Here is a 22833-nt window from a genome sequence, read left to right on the forward strand (position 1 = left end):
TGCTGCAGAGAGAAACTGTAAATTTGAAGTAATGAGCTCCAGTTTGGATCAAATGTAGTGCCAGCTGCACGCCAATAGGTGGCAGTGTGCCTTCATGCAACACATTTATCTCAGAGCCAATGATTGAACAAGGCTGAATCAAACATAGATAATTTAGTACCAATATTAATAACCATATAGAGAAACAGATATGGTATGTATGTAATGATCTTTGAGCTCACACAGCGAGATCCGGCTCTTCAAATGTAGACTCATGAATACAAAATGGATAATGTGAAGCTCCTTAAAAACCTACAGGGAGTTGAAACCATCTCCGTTGCTTGCATATCTATTATGATGCATTATGTAGGTGTGTGGATGGACCAGATACAGACATCAAGGCCATCAGCAGCTCTGAGTGCTTCCCCAGCGGCTCGCTCCAGTGTCACAGCTGTTTAACTCCAGTAATGCCGGCTAATTAAGTATGGTGTAGGGCAACCTGCTGGGACCCCCATGCTTTAGAGTTCACACTCCCAGAAGCTCAGGTCAGAGGGCTACAGGCTCTGGACATGAATGATTCATCTTGAAATTGACTTTGCTCTGCTCATCAGAGGCTCTTGTTGCTGGTAATAGTTGGCAAGACGAGAAGAACTGTTCCGTTCTATTTCTAGTCGTCCTAATCAGCAGGAATAAAGGAAGGCAGATACATAGAGGGATTATTCATGTGTAGGTAATAAGACAGACATCTTACTCTGCTTTGTGTCTACTGAGCTTTTTCACAAGGAGAAAAAACGAGAAAAAAAACAGCCTGATCAACATTTGATGATAAAAGTTGGCTGGAACTTCAAAAACGAGAGATTGGACGATCGCTAATGTGAACTGGTGTTTGAACAAGATCAAGCTCGAAATATTATCAAAGATAATTATTTATTTAAAAGGAATAAGATAATACAAATGAAACCAAATCATTTTTGTCACATAAACGATTTCATGAGTCATTAACGGCAACAAGATTCCAGCTCTCTCACAGGAAACTCATTTGCCGTTTTACTCGCAGACATTACTCGTTATGAGTTTGATGACATGAATAGCTTTGACACAGGGCGCTTCCGAAAAGTGCTTTCTGTGGAGTAAATACTGTACAGTGCAATGCCAAGTAAACAATACATCACATCTGATCATTCATTGGTAAACATCTTTTATATCAAAGAACTTAAATGTTCAAAGTTTCATCAATACAGTACATTTATAGCAGACTTCACATAGACCCTGGGCAACCTCCCAGCCTCAGAGTATTTCACATTTAATTATCTCCCTTTGGAATTCCACCAACGCCTTCTGATTAGTGTTGCTTTTTCTGCAACCTTCAGTTCTGTTTCTCCGAGTGCAGCCTCACCCGCTCTTCTCACAGTTCAGCTGCCCTCTGCTCTCCTTCAGTTTGTCTTTCTGGCCCTCTGGAGTTTTCGAGTCTCCTCTCAAATCGCTTACCACGGCTCGGAGGGTTTTGAACCTGTCCAGCCGGGTGCTCTGAGCCGCCTGAAGCCTGACCTCTGAACCCTGAGATGCACTGAGGGAGCTGAGGGAGCGCACCGCCGCCAGGCCGCGCTCCTTCCCGGAGGGACGGCGCGGTGTGGTCATGGTGCCGAGCTCCCCCGGGTGCTCCATGTCCCTGATGACCTCACACAGGTAGCGGGCCAAGTCCTGGCTGGAGAAGGAGAGGGTTTTCTGGGAGCGGCGGAAGGTCAGAGGGGACGGCAGGGTTTCTGTTTCTGACGGGGGGATGGCCAGACGCAGGGCTATAGCTGCGTTGCCATTCCCATTAGACACCCCTTTCTTGTTGTTGTCCTGGGGAAGCTTGGTCTGCGGGTAGGAGATGATGCTTTGTGGGTAGCTGTACCGCAGGGACTGTGCCGGGCTGGGCTGGAGGGAACGCTGCAGCTCCACCATGTTAAAGGCATTCTGAGAGACCAGCAGAGAGAGAAGCAGGGATTGAAGGAAGGACAGAAGAAAGGAAAAAGAGACATTTATTTTCCCCTGTGTAATCTTTTTTTTTTTTTTTTTTTGGAATTTACGAGATAATGGAAAAACAACATTGCCACATGACACCAATCTGTGCTCAGAACAGTGTAACTAAGTTAATGCCTCTGTGTGCAAATGAACCTGCTCCTCAGTCTAAGACGAAGATCCACCATGTAGGAAGAGATGTTGGCATCAACAGCACCATTGATTAGGCAAGTAATTAATTATCTGATTGCAGAGTGGGTGAAAACTGCTATTACCAGCACTATTAAAACAAAGGCATTAACAGCTATTGGTGTCTACTTGCTTAATTTCAGCTAATTGACTCGCATTCCCAGATCTCCAGGGAGCTGATATTTGGTTTTCAATTCAGGGCACCAACAAACACCAGTCCCTAATACATGTCCCTGTTTGCTAGTTTAGCTTCTGTCCTCTCTGATTTGTATTCTTGCATCCTTTTAAAACTGCCCTGAAATATAGTATGATGGCATTTGAAATACATCAAAATGGAAATGAGAACTTAAAGCAGTGCAGTGTGTGTGTGTGTGTGTTTAGTGCTGTGTTTACTCTCCCAGGCTGTCTTGTAAATACCAGCGTGCCTATGTGTTTACCTGGTCCTGCTCCCCTCCGCCCTCCTCGTCGTAGTTGAGCACATTTTCTCGGATGTCCTCCCACTCGCCGTGGTGCGCGGACACATGGTACACGCCCTCCTTCAGGCCCTTGTGTCTCCTCCAGCAGGAGTAGAGGAACAGGCCCAGCATCAACACTGAGGGGTGCCAGAGAGCAGGTTAACGCAGCCGGAGCACACACAGGCATAATTAAAAGGGGATGCTGAGCAGAAAAACACATCTTTGGGTGTAAATGAAATTGACAACGTGAGCAGAAAGTGATGATACAAACACTGGCAATACTTGGCACTGGCATATGTGAATATTTTTCCATCAAATGTAAAATAACACCCTACATGCTTCTAAATAAATAGGTAATGCAGACTAAATGGATTTTCCATCACATTAATTCGCCCTGTAAGACCTATTAGCTGCACTGACTGTACAGTCAAGACATACTAATGGAACATACATTGAAGCAGAGGCACCACCTTTCCACCCACTCCCATTGATGTTGCATCTCTGTTTCCTGTCTTATCAAAGACTGCAGTTCCTTGGAAACCTATTAACTGAATTTGTACTCCTCCCAGCTTAAAACTCAAAGCCTCGGTGGCTGTGCTGAACGTGGAGAGGAATGCTGCAGAAGCCGTGCAGAAAAGGTCCTAAAGCACGCACATCAATCACAGCTATTGTGTGCTGAATTATACAACATGCTGGACTGACCTTTAAAGTCCATTAATCTCAACCAATATTTTTCTCCCATCTGCCATCCCTCTTTCTCTTCCTCCCCTCCGCGCTATCTGTTTTTTACTAGTTCACACTCTCTTTTTTTATCTCCCCCATTCCTTTATTTGTCTCTCTGTATCAGAGTTTCCCTCGGTCTTTCCTCTTCCCCACTCATTAAGTCTCTCACGGTTCCTGTTTTCCAGTCCCTCTCTGGCCTCCGTCTGGCCTCGGCTTTTATCTCTCACACTAGATGGGATCCATTTCAACTAGAATGGTTTATATGGTGCGTGCTAAGTATCAGTTTAATTGGAAATCTTCTGAGAAATGCAAGGTAATCACATTAGTCTGGATTTTTAAAGTAATTGCCTTGAAAGAGAAGAATGCACCAACGGCTCTTTGGGGTCACACTAACAGGCAGGTATTCATAAACAAAGACAGAAAAACAACTCCCTGAGAGCTAATCTCTGCTCCAAAAAAAAAAAAGTTATCTCAATTAAAAATCATCATCTCTGTTTATTCACTGCCTGGAACATCACCTCGGCTGCTACAGTCGTCTACACTGCTCTATTAAAGAAGAAGTGAGATTGTAAGCTTCCCCTCCCTTGCTCCTCAGATGGCCATCCTCAGTATGGGGTGGAGGGTGAGCTGTATTGATCAGTTGACCCGGCTCCTTCACTGCTGGGTCAGAGCGCCCTCGCGGAAAATATCAGAATCTCGATGAGGCCCGGTGCCAACCAGACGCCAGCCCTCCGTCTCAGCCCCAGAATTACCTGCTCCAAGGTGCTGCCTGCAGGCCTGCACTCTCCTCAACCCTAAACACCACCTGAGCTAATATTCTACACGCCTCTATGGGGAGGGAGGTCAATACACAGCACGTAGGGGCTTTCACATACACACAATTAGGCACAGGTAAACACACACCCACTCACACTCTCTCACACACACACACACACACACACACACACACACACACACACTAGTTGCCCCTGTGCCTGCAGCCACTGCTGCCCACAGTTGTGCATGCGTGCGTGTGTGTGCAGCAACATTCCAGTGAGATCAATATCACTCAGGGTGGAGAACAAACATCGCAGTCATTCATCAATCCATAATGCTGCTGCCTCACTGCCCTCTAACCATTACTATGAGCAGAGTATTATGATGTTAGCCTGGACCGGACTGTGCATTATGAATGAGTGTCGAGTAAACAACTACAACAAAGCTTGATCAAAACACTTAACCCTTTCAGTGCAGCTCCAGTCTGAGGTTAATGAGGAGAAAAATGAGCTGCGAGGTACACGAAACATCAATGGGAGGATGAGGGTTGGGGGGAGAGAAAACTGAAGGAAATGAGCAGAAGGAAATGAGACAGATGAGAGATGAGAAAATAATTTATTTATAAATCTTTCAGGGGATGAAAAGTACAGGCACTTTACATGATTGCTTGGCATCCGGAGCCCATATGGGCAGCTAATTTCTTCCGTTTCTCCAACACCAGAATGTCAGATTTGATGCTGGACTATTGAGGCTTGGTCAGACCTGAGCTCATCTGGCTCTGTCGATAGCACACGCTCAACTCACATTTTGGTCGGTCTGTGATGGCTTATGTAAAACTTAATAATGGATGATCATTTTAACTTTTAATGCACGCTGAGGCAGAAGAGGAGTCCCCTTTTAATTTAGCACCCAGCTAGCAGTCTCGCTCAGTGCAGTGAGTGTGAGAGTGTATTTATGGTAGTGGTTCCTGTGGTGATGAGGGTCATCATTAAACAACTACATACTGTATAACCAGCTGTTCATTAAACCACTGGATTAATCTTATTTTTATATTCAACACTGCTGATCATGAGGTGAAACTTTTTTTTTTTGCTTTCAGCTTTGCAGAAGGAATTGTTTAGCTCATATTATTCACTTCTTTTTTCCAAGTGTGAAAATGTAATAACAGTCATCAAAGACAGCTCTTTCCAATTTGAATTACATTACCAAACAGACAGTGATTCTTGGTGAGGTGAAAAGTTTGAGCCTTGAATATAAATGCCTCACTGGCGACAGCGGGCAAGTCACTTCAAATGTACTGCACCTTTCTTTAGTTAGCATGCAAGCAACACATGAATTTTCATGAACAACGCCAAGGCTATACTTTATCATCTTTGAATTCATTATCAAATATTGAAGACCGCTTTATGTGTTTCACTCTCAAGTGTCAGAATAACTGATGTACCAATACTAGCCACATGCCCTGGAGGGAACGTTGAGTCAGTTATAGAGGCAGGGACAGTGTATTGAATCGCCCAAGCGTTTTATAAGCCTGTCTCTGACAGAAAGACTCATAAACAGCAATGTGGCCCTACAGAGGGTGGTGAGTGCAACAACATGCAAGCCACTCACACACACGGAGGTCCTTCTATCTTTGTAAGGACCAGAAAAAATTACATTTCCTTTCCTATAATGCCCAAAACTAACACAATTAGCTTGTCCCTGTGCTCAGCCTTAAAAATGAATTAAAGGGACGGTTCATCTTATAGAGATATCAATGCATATACATTTAAAAAGGCCCTTCTGGCAGCAAATATTGAATCTTGCTCCTATTAGATCTTACCAGAGCTTATGACACAATCATCTGTGCAATTTTATCAGCCTGTTAACACAAGTGGGCCAGTGTCTTCAGTACTTAACTCAATAGAGTCTAGAGCTGAGACATGAGCTGATTAATCGATTAGTTCGTCAAGAGAAAATTAATCAGCAACTACTTTGACAACTGATTAATCATTTCAGTCATTTAACAAGCAAACATTGGAAATGCACTGCTTCATATCAGTTTTTCAACATTGTAAATGGCATATATTTATGTTTGGGATGAGTGATCTGGAAAAAACCCACAACAAACAAATACTTAAAGGATGTCACCTAAGGCTCTGGAACATTTTGACTGGCATTTTGAAGATTACTGCAATTGATTAATTGAGAGAATAAATTAAAGATTCATCATTAATAATAAAAAAAAAGGTAGTTAGTTGCATCCTTAGTCATGCCTTACCATTAAAACACATTATTTCACTTACAACTGACATTTGTATTTGTTTGTGTTATTATCAATTTGTGGCGTTCCTCAGGGTTCAATGTTAGTCTCTCTGTTTTTTCAGTTTGTATATGCTTCCACTTGGACAACGTAATGTAAAAAGATCTATTTGTTATATTTTTAAACAGATAAACAATTGTACCTGCCCCAGAAATCGAACAGCCCAGCTGGTCTTACTACTACTACTTACTCTACTTTTAGACCCCTAAATTGAATTACATTTGGTGCAAAGAAAAATAAAGTAGTTTAGACATTCTTTCTTTAACTAATAAATATATCCAAATTTACATTTTAAGTACTACACACCTGGAAGAGGTCATCCATGAATTCACCTTCTTACCTAAAAAACACTATGTACTCAGACATCACTAAAAACTTCATAATTCAGCAGCGATGTGCTCGACGGGCACAATGTTGAGAACACATAACCCCTTAGCTTATACTTATTGATTTTAAGATTCTACTCCTCACCTATAAAGCAGTAAGTCGTCGGGCTCTGGTATACATTTCTGAACTTATGACCCCTAATATGTCAGAAAGCAGCCTTAGATCATCCTGTAAGTCAAAGTCTTCAAAGGGAGGCTGTTTTAAGTGAAGGTCCTCAAACTCCCACACCCAAGGATTGCCGATTCGGCTTTAACTTTGACATATTTCCTAAAAAAAAATCCTTTTTAACACCCTCGCACTTTAATTTTTCTGCACAATGATAACATATTGTGAACTGAACCTTATATTAATATAGCTACCTTACTCTGGTGTTTTTGTTTTCTTTTATTTATCACTGTTTATATTGTTTAATGCCAGCTTTTTTTTGGCCACGACACAATGTATAAAGCTAAAATAATAATAAATAAATAAATAAATAATAAAAAAGTAAATAAATAAATTTGCTCTTTAATTTTCTTGATTTAATAAACACATGGAAAATCGGATGTTTTCATACACATACCTATTACTCAGCCATACCCAGGCTTTACTTTTGATATTTTCACTGGGTAGAGCATTTGTTATTTATAATGTGCACTTGTCAATCTGTCAATCAAAGGCCACATTTACACCCCCTCCACTTCACTCTGTGTTGTGCGGACTGCCTGCTGTGCTATAGCTGGGAATGTGTTGTGAGACTGTGGTTAGTTTTACATTTAGTCACAAGCCATGTCATAAATAATAATTTCCTTTATTTCCCCCAAATACCTCAACAAACATTAAACGTCTGACCAGACCTCAAAACCACATTACCACATATTTAATTTTGAAGACATAGTACTCTGTGGCCAGCTAGTAGTGGGTGTTTTTTAATCACAGAATGTAAATAGCAAGCTGGTACATATTATCCTCCAGCTAGCCTGCATTTTAAAATACACAATGCACAAAATTGTTTCTTCAAATTGAAAGTTTTTAGAGGAGACAAAACATGTTGTTTGCTGTTGTGAATGTGAATGTTTTTGCATTTTGTATTTTGGCACAAAATGTTTTTGTAGATTACCCTGTTTACTATTCTTTCTTTATTGCATGCCGCTTGCTGCCAGATTTCTGAGCACAGGAATTTTGCCCCATGTATGTCCATGTAGTAACAATGAGACAGACCGTAACCTATATCTAACCCATAGCCTCGAGTTACCTAAGAATGACACTGATTAAAGTCAGAGACAATAAAAAGCTGTCCCTACTTTGTAGTTTTTCGTGACGCAAGTGTTGCCTGATTACAGCTCCAAACAGTGCACATGGCACCAAAGTGCACAATATGGACACATTTAGGGGGGCCTGGGAAAGCAGAAATGTACAGAGAAATGTGGAAGAAAAGGCAAAAAAAGACATCAAGGGAATAAAATGAGTGGATGGTGGGATATAAAATAAGTTGGACAGATAAAAAGTAAGGCTGAGAGGGAAATTGACTTCTGAAGTCAGAGCGTAACATTGGAAGAGACGGGGGACACAGAAGTGATGAGAAATATAGCAAAACACATAAAGAAACTCCCCCGATTCTCCGGGGACTTTTACAGCTTCCCTGTGAATCGCAAATTAAGTCATACAATGTTTGCCTCCCTGGTTCTCATTCAGTTTTGTTTCATGTTTTCACCAACCTCCCACAGAGAAATCACATCCTGGTACAACTCAAGAGATCAATACAGCAACAAGATATGTGTATGTAGATTTTACAGAAGCAAACAGGGGTGAAAAACAAATAAAACAGAGGATGTTACAGATAAAAACCAAACATAATTCAAGAATTATACCATGAAGATGAGAAAAAACAAAATACACGATGAAAATCAATGTATTATAGATGAAAAAGAAAGAAAATGGCAGACATAAAAATATAGAATACATGAAAAAAAACATGAGAGGAGATGATGACATGAGTGTCGGGTCACCACAGGTAGAAGAGGACATAGTCGACATAGCTACCTAGAAAGGCCATGACACAGATGCTGATGGCGAACATAGAGCTGAGGCTGAGGCTGTTGCTGTCCTCGTGGAACATGGCAAGCGACACCTCGCAGTGGCGTCCCCGGTAGCCCTCGCTGCAGCGGCAAGAGTAGCGGGACGGAGAGTGAGCCACACAGGTGCCATGGCGGCACGGCCGGCTGGCGCACAGTGTGTAAACACACACTTTGCCCAAGGAGCTCTCTTTGGTCATGTGGCCAGGAGGACATCTGTGAAGAGAAGAGACAGTAGCGTAAAGCAAAGACAAGAGACACTTGAGAGGCTGTCAGATAAAAGGAGCACTGAATTCTACAGAGCTATGACACCTAAGCTGACAGTGTAAAAATAAATCCCTCAGGAATTACACCTCTTATATCAGATTCAAAGATATGCTCTTTGAAGGTTACAGAGTGTGGACTGTACCGTGAAAAACCAAACGAGAAAAGAAACTGAGAAGCTAAGATTGGCTTTGCAGTAGTAGTAGTCCCACGGTATATTTGTACAAAACATCCCCTGAATATCATTCACCCCTGCCCTCTGCTTCTCTCAGTGCTTTGTAACCCAAGGCTGTGCAGCAATCACAGAATATGGATATCCAACTGCAGTGAAAAGTCCCACACTGTTTCGAAGTCTTGAAATCACAGTCAGGAGACTCGGTGGTCCTGCAGAGTTTAAAGGGGCAGCCGAGACTGTGACAGCCGCTGCTGTTATACACTATTTTCTGAGCTCGACACACTATTAGACACACAGTGTAACAGTGCTGAACTCAGCCAAGCTGCCATCTGGTGGACACTTTGATGTGAAGTGTGCTGCAGGAATCTCTGATCTCATAGATGCACAATCTGCGAGTGAGTACTACATTATCTGTTTTGACTACTGTACATTTGATTTTTTTCTCTACGTGCATGTGGATTTATACATTGTCACTAATGATTTTAGTATGGTTGATAAAGGGTTTACAAGTGTTTTACAGATCATTTAAATGCCATTAGCAAGAATATCTTAAGTGTTGCCTATTATAATTTCCAGTACATAAGCATAACATACTCATGATTTACCACTTTCTAATAAAACATCAGCAAAAGTGAGTAACACATATGTAATAAGACATTAATAAGTGGATTAACCATTGAGCACATAGTTGTAAATGTTAATTAACTGTTAATATATGGATCTAAGTCTGATGTCATGATGAAGAAGCAGCCCAAAGGATTTTTTCACAATCTGGCAACGCAAAAGTTGTTCTTATTAATGTGTTGTAAGTGATCAAAAAGGCAGAGCATTAATAAATGATTTATTAAACATTAATAAAGTCATAAATTACAGCTTACAAACCCCTCATTAAACTTAACTGGAAAAAGGACTAACTATGAAATCATTTGTTGTTGTTAAAGTTGTTTTTGGGTTGTTTTAGGTTACTGCTCTTCCTGTAAAGATTTTTAAGCAAAATGAAAGTATTATTAAGCAAAATGAAGTATTATTATCAGTATTATCATAATAGTCATTTATTAATCATGGTGACTTGGTTGTCTGTCTTTGGGATGAACCTAGAGTCATAATTTTCCGAGCTGTTTGCCTTGAAATATTGTATACTGGGACAAATTGCGTCTTTTTTTAGTCATATGTTGCTTTGAAAACTGGTACATAAACGTAACTGGTACACAAAAGCTGATTCCCAGACCCTGTTTATATCTAACAAATGATAATAAATAGCATTCAACCTAATGTGATCAGTTGTTAACACTGTGTATAAGTTACTTAACATTTAAAGTTTCTTTTCAAAAGGTTATAATCCTCTATCTATCTGCTGTAGTAAATCTATACTGTGCAAGTACGTGGGTCTTGGTGTTGTTCCTTAATACAATTTGCAGGCTGAGTGTTGCGTTACTAATTTTATTATAAGCACGGCTGTGGTATGCAGTCCTTGTCTCTGGGTGTGTGCGTGCAAATGTGTGCAGAACGTGCCTGCATACTGTAAGACCTCATTAACACGCTGGGTTATTTATTCTGTATTTATTTACAGCACCTGCACTCGTGATGTCTCCAGAGGTCCACGCAGACCAAGGGAGGGGAGCAGTGATGTTTCCTGCAGGCTTCTGAAGAGCAGCCGACTGAGACGCCCTGCGAAGTGACCACCTGAAGCCCCTCTGAGGGCTGCTCCCGACCCAGAGGGATGGAGCGCCCGTTAAACCTCACATCTCGCAAACAGCCTGGTGGAGTGAAAAAAAAAAAAAAAAGTTTACAATGTGAAAAGACACAAAGTCCTCGGGCAAAATCTTTTATGGACATGCATTTACACCACGGCGGGGGTGTAAACTCAACACACAGACACACATGCGCTGGCACACCTGCTGACCAACGCACGTGCGCCTTCTCACGCATGCAAACACACAAACAGCCCGAGGCTAAGCTGTCAGCATGGACTTCTTTTTTTTTTTTTGGAAGATATTTTCTCTGCTGGTAGTTTACTCACTCTGTGGGAAGTATGAGGTCTAACACATCATTTAAATACAGATCAGTCCCACTGACTCACTTTCGCTCATCTGCTTGAAACTAAGGGATCAAACACCTTTGGGCCAGGTTATGAAATGCAGAAGCACCAGTGGGTGGTAAAAATAAGCGCTGAATTATTCATGTGTTCGCTAATTTGAACAGCTAAACACGTTAACTGTGATGTCCACTCCTCCGAGTATGTGCTTGCAAACCTGTTGATTCATTTACCTCATCAGGAGGTTTTTTCACTCAGTATTAATTCATCTGTTTACTCGTTTATCTTTAATTTACACTTATTCTGTCTCATCAAATCAAAACACATGAGCAGCCATCTACCGAGGAAGCTCCGGTTGTGTCCCGAGGGAAACGAGTTCCCGAGCATCACTGCAGAGGGGTCAATGATGATCTCTTGACTTCGTCCAGGCGAGGCCGTGACTTCACGTCGTCCTCCACCTCCGTCCAGTCGCAGGGTGAACTCCCTGCCGTAGCGATCCAGCTCCACCTCATGCCACTCCCCATTGTTGAGGTGATGGTAGGGCAGGGTCAGGTTGTAGTCTCCATCTCCGAGGTTGTAGAAAACAGCCAGCAGACCCTGAATGACCTGAGACACATAGTGGAGCTTTGCTGATTTGAAATGCAGGCAGTCACACAGACAAGAAAACCTAAGTAGCAAGAAATAATAAAGTTGTTTTTATGTGTTATGGATGGGCTCCAGATTTAAGGCATCAACATTTCTTCCCCTAGATATTGAAGACTTCTGCAAAACAAGCCGGTCTGTTTTGTCATCCGTCCTCACTAACACAAATAGTGGTAGTGAGGATTTCAAGGCTTGTAATGGCTGTGTGAATAAAAATGTAAAATGGGGTGACACAAATTCCAAACCGACAGACCTGGACTCCTGCCACATTGTGCTGTGTTGATGGGTAAAAACAGATCTTGAGCATAACAACATCATAAGAAGTAGGCCAGCTCCCGTGGTGAAAGAAAAGGCAGCAAAGGTTGGGCCAGACAAGAATTGTGATATTAAACCATACCAAGAACAGACTCTAAGTGGCGAACCTGCCAGAAAAAAATGGCATGAAAATTTCAGTGGTGAGAATTTATTCAGCAATATTTGCAGCCATGATGCTCTGCAGAGCTGCCGTACACATCGCTGCATGGCAGAAGCCGGAGTGATCCCGAAGGGAAGGTATACAAGAAACAACAATTATCTTCAGCAGTTAAGGATGAGCGAACACAATGGACCCAACCAATGAGGGGCTCCCATAACTGCAGCTTGTACATGTCCAAAGCTTAATTGGAAACAGTGGGGCAAGATAATTCACATTCAGCCCGGCCTGCATTAACTATTGCTCCCTCAGCATGGGCATCTCGAATGCGTCTCCCCCACAGGACACACACACTCACGGTAAAAGCTGACTATGCTCTCCCCACTGCCTCATCCTGCCCTCAAGTCCACAACAAAAATGAGCAAAGGACAAAGGACTCAATCAATACTCAGGAAAAAAATCTGATTATATAAACTTTCTGCAGTGCCCCCAGAGATCTATGCAATCACCATTAAGCACAAAATGTTCAAGTGTGTTTCTCAAGTCTGAATAGAACGTTTCAAACTCAAATCACATTTAATAAAAAAAAGAGAAAAAAAAAAGAAAAGGAGAAACTACGATTTTAGAGTTTTACTGTTCTTAAGGGTCACTGGTCTTTGAGAAAGCACTGCATGCCAGTCGCTCCCAAAAAACTCCCTCACAGACTGCATTAGATGAATGCTTTCTTTACAGAGACACCATACTCCTTGGAGAGCTGCATGTTGTTTATACCCGGCTAGCCCTCGGTAACCTTTGTGTGAAAGTGTGGTTATTTATTCAGTGTGCACTCTATCCCATATCTACCCTTAAGAAAAAAAGGGGAGAGAGACAGCCCTTTAAATTAGGGCTTGTTGTCGGCAAACACACCAGGCTTGAGCTCAAGTGTTTCTAAGAGCTTTGAGACAACCATGCTGAAAATGCTTCAGCGTGCTGCCACAGACAGACATCAGATGTTTTATACAGCTCACCAATTCAGCTCCAGAGAGGGCTTCACAGAGAGGGCTTCACAGCAAGCATACAGTAAAGGCTACAGCCTTTTCCTCTTCCTGTCACTGTGGGACTGCAACAAGGGAAGAGGACGACATTGTTTTTCCTCATGAAGTGTAAAGACCCAAAGAGGAACAAGAGATGAGGTCGATGCTTTAAACAATGCTGTCTAACAAATAACAACCCCAAAGACAAGATGTTTTTAAAGACAGACTAGTGGTGTGGAATATACCATAACCGAGACAGGTTCACTGCAAACAGCTGACCTGAGAGTTAGCCGAAAGTGACAGTCCTAACAGAGCCATTTACTTCCAGGTGCTGTTTTCACTCGGCCTGTCAGTCAATGAGACTGAAAGGCCTCGACAAAACGCTGGCTTCATATCCACTCGGAAATGTGTCAGGCAGGAGAGGAATGCTGTTATGGAGGTTTGGCAAAGTGAGGGAGACTTGCCTCCTGAAGAAAACGCTCAGTGTGAGCACCACTCCATGGTTGTGGCAAAGCGAGCAGCTTGCATGCAGACGTGACTTTGAGTTCACCACTCAGAGCAAAGCTGTGTCAAAACCCTCAGGTTCAGAGCACGGGATCTGACCTTCACTTGAGAGCACTCTGCCCTTGAATTACAGTGCACGCTGTTCCTTTCTTGTCACACTGAATTGTGCTTGAAACACAGAAATAACCTTGAATAAAAAGAGGCCTAAATTCTGAAATAGCAGCCTCTCAATAGCAGAATTCTTCAGACTCACTGAAAAGACCTTGTCGAGAACATACATATGTCAATCACCCAGCCCCCTCAGTATCCACCCATATGTCTCCAACCCTGATATTACTCACTCTCAGTCTGACAAGCATTTGCAGCCATCATTGTCCGCGCTTTAATTATCATCTTAAGGCCCACAGACGAAACAATCAGAGCTGTCAAGGTAGAGGGTAGAGACCAGCTGTGACTCACCTCTAAACGTAGGTATTCATTCTGCTCCTGGGAAAGCAGGCTGAGGATGACACCAGAGGCGGCACGTGTCCGAACCCCGACCTGGACCCTCGTCTGTCGCGCAGGCAGCGACCACAAGAGCTGGAACTGAACGTGGCTCCGGCCGTCAAAGGAGAACTCTGGAGCCACTTGTCAATCAAAAACACACAAGGCTTGTTCAATTAATTCAGCTGTCATGTGGGAAATGCAAGAGGATATCACAGCGAGGGCGTGCTGTTCTGCAAAAGCACTTTATGCAAGGCGAGGTTATCTTCCCACTGCAGCAAAGTGACGTTTTGGAACACGGTATTTCCCACATGTCCCATTTGGACTGTACACTTTGTGAGGCTTAAAATCCCAAACCCTACTGAGATCTCGCCGCTCTTTCCCTGAAAACCTCATGGTCGATTGAAAAGCAAATATATGTGCTTACCTTGATCACACTGCAGCCCCGTAAAACCCGGTTCACACAGGCAGCTGAAGGAGCCCCACTCGCTGTGACAGCGACCCCTCTTGCTGCAGGAGGACGGTTGCTCCATGTTGGTGCAGTGGTCATCAATAAGAGAGCAGCCTGGCACAGTGTTGGTGGATTCAGCTGGGGAACCAAGGTCATATAGCTGAATGGGAGAAGAAGAACAGAAGAAAAATGCTAATAGGAGAAAAACTCAGTGATGAGAGAAAAAAATGAAAGGGTGGATATCTGTCCTTGCAACGACAGTTGTTGAGTGAATAGTAGTGTGATTGAAGATAAGGACAGAAAAAAAAGTATCTTTTAATTGCTGATTGTTCAATGAAATCATCTTGATTTATCTAATTGATCATGCACAGGGAAATTTAAGAGTCACAGCAGCAGAAACGCAAAGAACAAGAGATGAAAGCTAAAAAAACCTAGATTACCATACACATTATGAACACCTATGGCATATGATCATGAAAATAGGAAAAAAAGAAGTACTGAACACCATGCATAGATATAATGACAGTGTATTATAAACATAAATAATCTAAATAATGTCAATAGAAGCGTAGGTTGTAGTCAATAAAAACAAATTGCGTTCTGGAACTGGAATCAGCCGGTTGTTATGGTGTCTTTTGTCTGCAGTCAGCCATGTTTGTAGCAGCATGACAATGAGGCTACTGCACTTGTAGCAACAAAGCAAAAGTGCCTTTCAGTGTGAGGATAATAGTGCAGAACGTTGCAACAGTTGAGTAGTGTCACTGACTCACAGCACAGTAGTTGTTTGTTGTATATGATCTTGAGGATTTAATGCTCTACTCCTCGATATCCCAGATATTGTGATTTCCAGCCCACTACATGTATTAACAGCTATCGTTACTGCTTGCTTTTTATTTATTTAATTAAGATTTTACATTCAAAACTATGATCATCTTATAAAGTTTGTATTGTTATAGATTACACAAGCTAAATTTAGCACCACAACATCCATCCGCATAACAATATTAATCTATAATTTATGCATCACTTGTAATAATCGAATAGTGTAATACATAGTACCTTAATATTGAGTGATGCTGTTCTGCTGCTTAATGAGCATTCTTGCTTTTGAGACTCCAGTATAGTTTGTTGATATTACATGTGTATCATTGCATAAAGGCACCCAGTGGAATTTCTGACTATTAGTGGCGCTACAGAGCAATATTTCTATGAGAAGGTGTCTATTTTGTTCGTCTAGGCACGCACATAAGGATGCATATGTACGAGAATGTGCACACAAAACATATTCCTGCCAATGGTTTTACATGTGTCCACCAATTCAGGTGGAGCAAGAAACAAAGCAAGGCACCAACAAACTGCAGTTAAGAAAGAGACTGCTGGAAAGAACACATGGATATGAATGTAAGTAGAATTTTCGTTTGGAAGAAAACTCCTCAGAGCACCTTTAAGCACTTTTGGATGCAGAGCTTGTGATTAAAGGATGGGTTCATCTGCATTCTTGTCCAGCTTTTTCAAACGGAAATTTGGCTGTATGAGGTAGTTATCCATAGCCAACGTAATGCTTTCATTGCTTTACCTTGCTGTCAGACGGCTCTTTCTAAGTGGTCACTGAAGCTGTTAGATCACCCTCTTCAAAGCCACCAGACTGCTTTGACAAAAATGGCATTTACCTCACAGAACACAGGAGTTTCTGGTCTGTCGCTGCCTTGATGGGTTAGTTGTGTTATTGTGTGACTTTAGTGAATCCGAACTAACGTGGCGCACACAGCAGTACATTGCTTAGCTTCCGTGCCATTTAGGGAGTTAGAGGCATATATTTAAATTGGTGGATCTATAACACAGTTCTCAAAAAGGCTGGGCTCACTCACAAAGTGGCAAATTAGATGGGCTGGGAGGGGGTAAAAATAGTAACATCATTATCCAGAAACCATGTAAGGTCATGTGGAAAAATGTTTTCAGGTGGGCTCAGAAAAACAGCATTTTGACATATGTGCTTCAACCAGAACTTGAATGTTGGGATTTAAATACATAAGGAACATTACCGGGAAGCTACAGAATCATATAAAAACCTCACAAATAAATATATAAATTTAATAAAAAAGAAAAGAAAATAAACCTGCTCTCTAAAGAAGCATTTTACTGCTGAAAAGATGGTCTTTTCATAAAACTAGGCCATCTATGTGATAGAAAGATGCAAATACTTGTGAAACTGGCACTATATGACCAGTGAAAACTGGTGGGGAACATAATAGGAGCTTGTCCGTTTTGATACAGGAAACAATATCAAACAATATCTTGAATTAAAGAAAAGCTTTAGTTAAATATGTTTCTGAAAACATTTTAGGTGAGAAATAGGCAATGCAGTAACAGAATCTTGGTTCATATTTAATCAGCACTGCCTAGTTTTACCGTTTGATCGGAATTAGGCCCGAGATTGACATAGTAATGACCGTACAAAAATACGGAAGTACAATCTGTAGTTTGAGCAAAACCCTAGAGCCAGCGAAAGTGGCTCTAAAGCTTGGAGATGAGCAAAGAGATCTGGGTGCTAGTAAGATGGAGGGAAGTTTACCACTGAAGGAAGCAGAGGACCGAGGAAACAATCTCCTCCTGCACGTGGGCAAAACTAAAGAGATGACAGTGGACTTTGGGAAGAAGCAGCAGAGGAACTATGCCCCCTTAATATCCTTGGCTGAAAGGGTGGACAGCTTCGAGTACCTCAGTGTCCATGTCACTGAGGACCTGCCCTGAGCGATGCATACTGACTCAGTGGTAGGAAAGGCAAGGCAGAGACTGTGTCACCTCAGACCCTTGAGGAAATTCTAGGTATCCCCTCAGACATTGAGGAATTTCTACTCTGCAATATCGAGAGCATCTGGACTGGGAACATCACTGCCTGATATAACAACAGCACCAAACAAGACCACAAGGCCCTGCAAACAGTGGTTAATATAGTAGAGCACACTATAGGTGCTGCTCCACCCTGCCTAAAGGATGTTTACACCGGGCACTGCAAAAATAAGGCCAGGAGAATCATAAAAGATCCCAACCACCTGGATAACTGCCTTTTCTTTCTGCTGAGGTCGGGGAAGAAGGTGCGGGTTAAACCAGGCCAGCACTGAGAGGCTCAGGCAGAGCTTCTACCCTCAGGCCACAAGGATCGTGAGTCAAGACTCTGCCCAGCTTCATAATCTTATATTCACTACTACAGTATGTTTATGATGCACAAGTTGATGGAACTAGCAGAATTTTACTGGAACTGTATTTTGTCTAATTTTATGTGAGAAACAAATTGATTTATTGATTGATTGGGTTCATTCACACTACCCACATTGTTGCGATAAAAAGATGGTTGAAAATCGGCAAATTATTCCTTTTAGTGTTGAGGTTGTTGTATTACTGCTTTTACTGAAGTAAACTATTTAAGTGCTTCTTGCACCACAGTCCTTTCATATAAATAGCTGTGCTGAAGTATACACAGTATTTCTGCAATACAAAAGTAAAGAAACAACACAGATCCTCCAGCACCTGTGTGGCCTGCCACCCAAACAGGTAAAGAATAATTACAACAATACAATACAGCAATCTACTCATATACACCTGGCTTCATAAACAGACCCCATGTGTATTTACTAAACTCTGCCAGCTCCACACAGTACCTTGCTGTCCACACGCAGGTTTCTTATACATCCAGTATAGTGTTTGTGCTGCAGCTGTGGGTATTCATAGGAAATGTTCTCATTGACCCCTCCGAGCTGCAGTACATGACTTCCATTCAGATACCTGGGAAAGAAAAGCAACTCTCAATAAAAAAGCAAACAGAGAAGAAGAAAGAGGGAACAGCACCATGTAAGTTCTCAAGGTTAAAATTCAGAACACAACTCTCAATATAAAGGAACAAGAACACAGGCAGAAGAGAAGGAACACACACACCATATGAGCTGTCAAGGTTAAAATTCATGGTTTCATTCTTTTCCTGCTGAGGCTGTCATCACTGTTACAGCTCTCTGACAACAAATATGACATCTTTTTCTTGTTTTTTTCCCCTTATAGTGAAAATAAATGCACAACAGGTAAATTACATTTGCCTGAAACGGTCAAAACACAAACTGATTCAGCACAGCAGCTCTTAGCATCTTCAAAACTGTCTGCACAAATGAGATAAAACTCAATGTTTTTAATGCTAATTTCAGCTTGTTAACAAGTTCATTCCCTGTTTAACATATTTTGTTTAATGTTCAACATAACTATTTGTACTACCTAATAAGTTGAAACTCAAACACAGTGAGGTTTTTTTGTTACAAGTTATTAAAATGAATAGCAGTGGTAAAGCCCTTATGTACATTGTTTAACTTCATAAACTCGAAGCTTAATTACACAACAAAACAATGAGCACAGTGCCAGGCCGAGCCCACGATGGGAGAAAACAAACTCAGCTGTGACTATGTGCGGAAGCATAGTCAGAAAGATTAATTGGTATTTTAAGAATTATATGGGAGGATTTCATCAACAGTTTCTTCCCTCCAGAGAGGACAAAAATTGAACACTGTGAGCTTAAAATGGTCTGTTTCACTATTTGATTTGATTTCAATAAATTACTGCATGCAGCTTGTACATAAACACCTCTTTAGACACGGTTTTCTGAACATGAAGTGTAAGACAATGCATGTTTGTTTAATATACCAGAGGGAGGGGCTTAACTCTTTTTTATGTTGAGAGAACAAGAGCCTTTTTAAAGGAGTGCTTCACGCACAAAATGACCATTTGTAATTCAGTTAGTTAAGTCTTGTTACCTTGAATTTCTGAGTAAAATTTTGTTTTTCTCGCATGCCTCCACAGAAATCGGTAAACACATTGATTTTTTTAACTAACTGAGGACCACGTTTAACAGCAAAACCATATAAAAACATCCGTTTACAAACTCTCACACAACTCGTGCAGTATAATCTCAATCTCTATTTATTCAGTCGTATGCTTGGTACTTTGAAAACAATTTTGCAAAAAAACTAAAACTGAACTTTAAGTGAAACTATGCTCTCGTCAAGGCCAGACTCTAATACCAAGGTTTTTTAGTGAAAATGCATGTGTTTGGGAAGCACCAAGCATTTGACTGGATAAATGAAACCTTCTTGATGAATTCAAGGTAAAATGGCATAACTGATTTACAAATGGTCATTTTTCTGGTTGAGGTATTCCTTTAAATTCATAAAATATGACTGAATTTCCTTGAAGTTTGGACTAGTAGTCAGCCAAAACAAGTATCCTGAAAACACCAACTTAGGCTATAGGAACTATTGAAAGGACACTGTTTTTGTCAGTTTTTTCACATACAATGCATTAAACTATTTAGCAGATAATCAAAAAAAAACAATAAATAAAGTGGTAAATATTGAAAATCTTGATTCAAATGTTAGTTTCAGTTATGTAGCACCACCTCTACTGATAACTAAGACTACTACTACTTCTTCATCTAATCTTTCAGTCCTATATCAATATTACTGGGCTGCGATGTTACGTAAATTGTGTGTCACAACACCTGTATTACACATGTGACCAAGTAAGTTTCGCATGCCAGCACATTATAAACAGAATTAAATATCAATATCATTAATAGAGCTGTCAACATATTCGATTAATTGATAACTTGTCAACTATTGAATGAATAGCCAAAAAAGACCTATAAGGATGTCATTTTGGGCTGTGGGAAACACATTTTACAGACCAAAAAAAAAACCAAATCAGTTGATCAAGAAATAATCAACAGATTAAGCAACAAAGAAAATAATGATTAGTTGCAGCCCTGATCATTAAAATGCTACTAGTCTAATAGGGTAGAATGTACATAGCCTCTATCCAGTGAAGCCAGAATATCCTTCATAAACACTATATGCAGTGTTGTTATCACATCCATATTTAAAAACTGACTTTATTCCTCATTTTTCTCTTTTACCACTCTGCAAACTGCTGCGTCTGTGACTGCTAATGCTGCACTCTATATAGGATTGTTTACCCCTGTGGGGACATGGGGCACTAAGACACTGTCCCTCTGGGCCAAGCATCCTTTTAGATATAAAAACAGTGAGGAGAACAAAACCTTAGAAGATTAATAGTTTGCAACCACAGGAAAACCCCAGAAGGACCCCTGGAGAATTTCTAAACCCTAATTGTTGGCTACAACCATAAACACAAGGGTTCTTCAAAATAAACATGTAGCCACATTTATTTACTTGCCTATACGTTCATGCATCTATTATAAAATATAATGTATACAATGCGTTTTTTATCCCATGACCTTAGTACTTTAGGATTCAGAAGGAGCGCTTGGTATTTATACTGTGCAGTGCTGGTCAGACTTGTTCCAGTCATTGATCTTACTTGTCCCTGTTGGGTGTGACCCCTCGGATTTCACAGGAGGAGCGATCCTCTGTCATTGCCCATGAGTCCACGCCTTCCGTCTCCATGATAATCGCAGTGGAACATCGATCGAGAGTGAAGCGCACTTCCTTTAAATTGGGTGAGAGTGGAGAGAGGTCATCGCTGCTGTACATGTGGATGTATGAGTATATTTTAGCCAAGCGCTCTTTAATAATTACAACATGAATTTCAATCTGAGTCAGGGAGAAAAAGAGAATGACATGTCTCTTACTTTGCTGTTGCTCCTCACATCAAGGCGATGCCAGCGTCTGTCCGTCACCCCGATATTATTTGTTAACTGGAGGACCAATGTGCCAGAGCCATGGTTAATTTTCAGACTAGGTGTCCCACCAATCAGCTCTGAGGAAAACAAAGTTAAGAATTTACTCCTATGTAAATCAAGATCATTATACCTGAATCAAATCTTTTTCACTCAAAAATGCTGTTAGAGATTTGTAGGATAGAAAAACAGCTTAACTTGCTCGCACTGACAAAATGTACAAGCAAGGTCAAGAAAACTGTGATGAAATGTATCTGAAATAAAGAAAAAAGAGGCAAGATGCAAATTACTAGTTCATACAGGCACGGCAAAAAACCCTTGGGATGTATGAAAGCATCTCACCTCACAGTACGAACTTAAAAAGAGAGAACGACAGTATAAGACAGCTGGATTGTAGCAGTGAATCCGAAGCCATGTGCTCACCAGAAACAAGGCAATGGAAAACACTCACACTTAAACATGAAATAGGAAATAAGAATTAATTAAAGGGTCGGTTCATCCAAATTAAAGTTCACAGCCAGCTCTGTGAATTATGCAGCACTGATGACACTGTTTCTGGAATTAGATTTTTTTTTTTTTTTTTTTTTCAAATCTCATTTTTAAAATGATTGGAGCCCCACAAATGAAATTGAATTAACCTTCATTATATTGGGGTGGAGGCAGGAATCAGAGAGACGGATATCTCAAAACACAACACAAGACTATCTGCATGGGTAGATACCGCAAGTCGTAAATGAGAAAATATGTATTTTGTGTGTAATTTGGGTAAACCAACCCTTTAAATTCATCAACAAACCATTGTTTATTCTGGGAAAATTGACTGAGCATTAAACTCTTTAACAGCAATGCCCTGAGTTCACATTCAACAGGCTAGAAGGACACAAATATATGATAGCAACTGCAATAAAATTATGAAAAAGTCCATTAAAACAAATAACTAGCAGCAATGTCTATCAAGAATTATAAACAGCAATAAAAAAACTGTAAAAAGATGAAAAAGTTAAACAACAAAAGCAAAATCTGCCGTAAATAACTATCATATTTGTCAATCAACCAAAACAGGAGCATTGTAAAACAACCATATTATCTAGCATACACTTGAAATGATCTAACGACATCTGTCTAATTTAAATACCTCTTCTAACTTACTCCATTTAATAAGTGCGAAAAAACTAAAAGCTAATTTACCAAGGTCAGCAGCGATCTGAGGAGTTTCAAGGGATAAAAATTCCTGTGAGTTTGTGATGAGAGATGGATTTGATTTTTAAAAGAGAAGTGAGGTAGAAGTGTAACTTCCCTAGCAAATGCCTT

At 40.9% G+C, this 22833-nt stretch overlaps 1 protein-coding gene across 1 annotated transcript in view; it reads right to left on the reverse strand.

Annotated features, from left to right (window-relative positions):
- Window positions 1-1067: 1067 nt before the first annotated feature.
- The window catches only part of LOC125886973 (neural-cadherin-like), a 100949-nt gene continuing 79183 nt past the window's right edge, over window positions 1068-22833 (reverse strand). Inside the window, exons 24-33 of the mRNA XM_049573396.1 lie at window positions 21475-21602; window positions 21204-21331; window positions 18488-18611; window positions 14805-14988; window positions 14354-14520; window positions 11665-11929; window positions 10862-11045; window positions 8818-9065; window positions 2610-2764; window positions 1068-1938 (exon numbers count right to left, since the gene is read on the reverse strand). Of these exons, the coding sequence (XP_049429353.1) occupies window positions 1372-1938; window positions 2610-2764; window positions 8818-9065; window positions 10862-11045; window positions 11665-11929; window positions 14354-14520; window positions 14805-14988; window positions 18488-18611; window positions 21204-21331; window positions 21475-21602 (2150 nt within the window). The 3' untranslated portion in view covers window positions 1068-1371. The remainder of the gene's footprint in view (window positions 1939-2609; window positions 2765-8817; window positions 9066-10861; window positions 11046-11664; window positions 11930-14353; window positions 14521-14804; window positions 14989-18487; window positions 18612-21203; window positions 21332-21474; window positions 21603-22833) is intronic.

Source organism: Epinephelus fuscoguttatus, linkage group LG4 (genome assembly GCF_011397635.1).
Source record: "Epinephelus fuscoguttatus linkage group LG4, E.fuscoguttatus.final_Chr_v1".
In the NCBI taxonomy this organism is placed as follows: domain Eukaryota; kingdom Metazoa; phylum Chordata; class Actinopteri; order Perciformes; family Serranidae; genus Epinephelus; species Epinephelus fuscoguttatus.